General features: G+C 38.0%; 1 protein-coding gene across 1 annotated transcript; it reads left to right on the forward strand.

Moving 5' to 3' along the window:
- The first annotated feature begins 877 nt into the window (after window positions 1–877).
- On the forward strand, window positions 878–2795 carry LOC140937740 (lactadherin-like). The gene is made up of 2 exons (XM_073387305.1): window positions 878–1194; window positions 2138–2795. The coding sequence occupies exons 1-2, from the start codon at window positions 880–882 to the stop codon at window positions 2291–2293; spliced, it is 471 nt and encodes a 156-aa protein (XP_073243406.1). The 5' UTR covers window positions 878–879; the 3' UTR covers window positions 2294–2795.
- Window positions 2796–3057: the final 262 nt, after the last annotated feature.

The raw sequence follows: 3057 nt of genomic DNA on the forward strand, positions 1-3057 counted from the left end.
TTAATCAGAGATCTTATAACTAGATTTCAGCGTGGACGTTAACTTTTCGGCTTGCGTGTTCCGTTCATGACTGGTAAATATTAGAGAAAATAAAGAATTGCTCTAACTGTTAAATGAATAGAAATGAACTATTCGATTCTTTGGATATATAAACTTTGATAACCGCTTTAGTCTGGAATACCAGCCGCTTTTTGGGAAATCAAGCCTATAAACTACTTCCGAGATCAGAACCAGAAACCACAGGAAATCGATGTACAGGAAATAATAGACCGGCTTTATGACTTCCTAGTGTAAGGCGCGTACGAAAGAACATGTTTCAGAATTTTTCAAAGCATATTGTACTCATTTTTATAAAGAAAAAAAGTTCTGATAACTGACATTTTAGCTAGATATTCTATTTACAGCCGCTTTCTATAAAGGCCATAAAGATTGAAAGAAAGAAAAAATTGCATACTTGCTGGGCAAAGAGGAAAAACAAATAAATAATTTATACAAATGTATCGGAACACGATTTATGTCGGCATGACACAGACGTCTTTCTCTCCGATTTTTTTGAGGGGCGGAGTCGTCTGTGAACAGGCTAGAGTCGCCCCTCTATAACTTTGAAAACGATCATGATACGGCCAGCAAAATTGCACATAAGATATTCATCATTTCCAACGTCTTGATACAATTAACGCAATGTGATGTACTTATGACATTGTTGAATGAGAAGCAGAACCCAGTTGTTACCAATTTTATCCCTTAAAGTAGTCACAAAGCGAAAAAAACTTAAATAGTGAGGTGCCTGAAAAAGTTATGATCACTACATCTTATCGAATTCAGCATTGTTGCTTTTTCTTGTGATTAGATTCTTCAGCATGTCTCCCCATTGGGATAATGGACACCAATAAGATTCCAGATAACAGAATGACGGCAAGTTCAAGTTATCAAATGTCAGAGCAACCACACTACGGTCGACTGAATGAAACCAGGCAAAACGGGGCGTGGTGTCCGAAAAGTACAAACAGTTCAGTTATCCTGGTGGATAAGGGTATAGAGTATCTCCAGGTGGATATGGGTATAGTGTACTATGTATGTGCAGTGGAAACGCAAGGACGAGCAGCAGCCAGTGAGTGGGTCACCGGTTACACATTACATTTTTCTTTAGATGGAATCATCTGGAACTCTTATTATGAAAACAACGTCGAAAAGGTGCGCAAATTAGATTTTTGTTGATTTGGATCTAAAATGTTATTATCAGCGAGACACAGGAAAAAAATGTTCAGTTATTGCAGTAACTGCCCTTGACTTTCCACTCTTCAGCTCTCTCGCAGTTCAAGGGTTTAATGAAAGGCAGAGGAGAGATTTAGTTTAGATTAAGAGCCTAAGAACTGATGACCGTGATCCAGGAGTAAACTTTATTTTAAGTTCAAGAAATATGTATCCTCTTAGAAACTCTCAGCAAAAGTACTTTTAATTTAGCCTTTGAACTAGCCCTCTCTCTATTTGCTCAATAATTAACGATATCACACCGAACATTTTTCCCAAAAGGAAGGCCCAAATACTGCATTTGAGTACTCATTAAATTGAAACACGTGACCGAACCTAGTTCATCAAATCACTGTTCCTTTCACAATACACCACGGAATAATTACCATGAAACAACACAGCCGTAAGGTTTAGCAAATTCTCCATTTCATTTCCCATCTCATTGGCCATTAAAGGGTAAACAAGATCCGATAAAATTATACGGCATTCTGATTTATAGCCAGTTTCGAAACATCCGTCACGCACAATCAAGGCACTGACCGAGGTTAAGGAAGGATCCATCCTTCTTAAGAACTTACAGGGTGGAGCCATTATTAAAGAGTCACATCTTCGTTCCTACGTGAATTGGTTCATGTACCTTTAAAATGTTTTATTTAAACAGTCAATTATCGAGCTTGGGCAACCTGTGAACTATAATTAGCCTGTCGAAGTTTTGCTTTAATTGTATTGGGTTGAAATAATTATTAGTATAGTTTACAGGTCTACCCTTTGAATTTAGGTGACACTCAAGATAAAATGTAACTTGTTTAGCGTCCATTCCCACTTTTCTAAGGTGTTTAATTAATTGCTGAAAACTAGAGTAATAGTTGGCGTTCTTCATTTCCAGGTGTTCTCAGGAAACAGAGACAGAACTAGCATCGTCAAAAATGTACTCAAGAACTACGTCAAGGCCAGATTCGTCCGGTTTTATATACATTCTTACCGTGGGTTTCCTTGCTTAAGAGTCGAAATTTTGGGGTCGCCCATCAGCATTATTGGATGACTGTAAGATCATCAAATCTAACATTTTTAAAGAATGTACTAATGAAGTGATTGTAATCTTATGCAAATAACGTAATGATTATACAAAAAAGATTCTTAACCCTCGGACGTACAAGGGGTGGGGGGCTGATAGTTGCCATCTGAAGTTTTTTTTTTTATTTTTCTCCTAAATGATCAAGTATCAGCACCTGACGTTTTCAGTAGCTGTTCGTTTATCCCTCGCGCGAGTTTTGAGACAAGTTTAGTGATGGTCAGTTACTATGCTACGAGATATTACATCATAAGTAGCAGGTGGTCAAACCATTTTCAACTTTTATCAACAATTAATTAAAAGTAAAAATTGTGGATGAAATGATACAAAGTGCTTATTTATGTGTCATTTTACATGTGAAGCACAAAAATTGTCATTTAACACGATTTTAACCTGATTTCTAGTTCTTGGTAAAATCCAAGTTTACGGCAAAGATGACGACCATTGTTGGTGACGTCACAGGCCTCCAGCAGAGCCAGGCAAAATCGTTTCGAAATACTGCAACATAACAAAAAATCTGGGGAGGGGTCCCATCAACCCCCCCCCCCCCCCCACCCCCCTTGTACCACGGTGGGGGATGAGTTTACGCGTACGTCCGAGGGTTAATATACTGGGCTGTAAGCTTAGAGACGAAGACTGTTCAGCTAACGTGTTTAGTTCAAAGCCGTGGAGTGTAGTGAGGATTATCTTTATAACTTATATTAAAGCAAAATCAAACTATATACTTGAGAGCG

Source organism: Porites lutea, chromosome 5 (assembly GCF_958299795.1).
Source record: "Porites lutea chromosome 5, jaPorLute2.1, whole genome shotgun sequence".
NCBI classification, from domain to species: domain Eukaryota; kingdom Metazoa; phylum Cnidaria; class Anthozoa; order Scleractinia; family Poritidae; genus Porites; species Porites lutea.

What these genes read in the sequence shown, in the direction of transcription:
- LOC140937740 (XM_073387305.1), top strand. Translation starts at nt 880, where the DNA reads ATGGACACCAATAAGATTCCAGATAACAGAATGACGGCAAGTTCAAGT. An exon ending in ATGAAAACAACGTCGAAAAG is followed by an intron (nt 1,195 to 2,137) that starts GTGCGCAAATTA and finishes CTTCATTTCCAG; the next exon opens with GTGTTCTCAGGAAACAGAGA.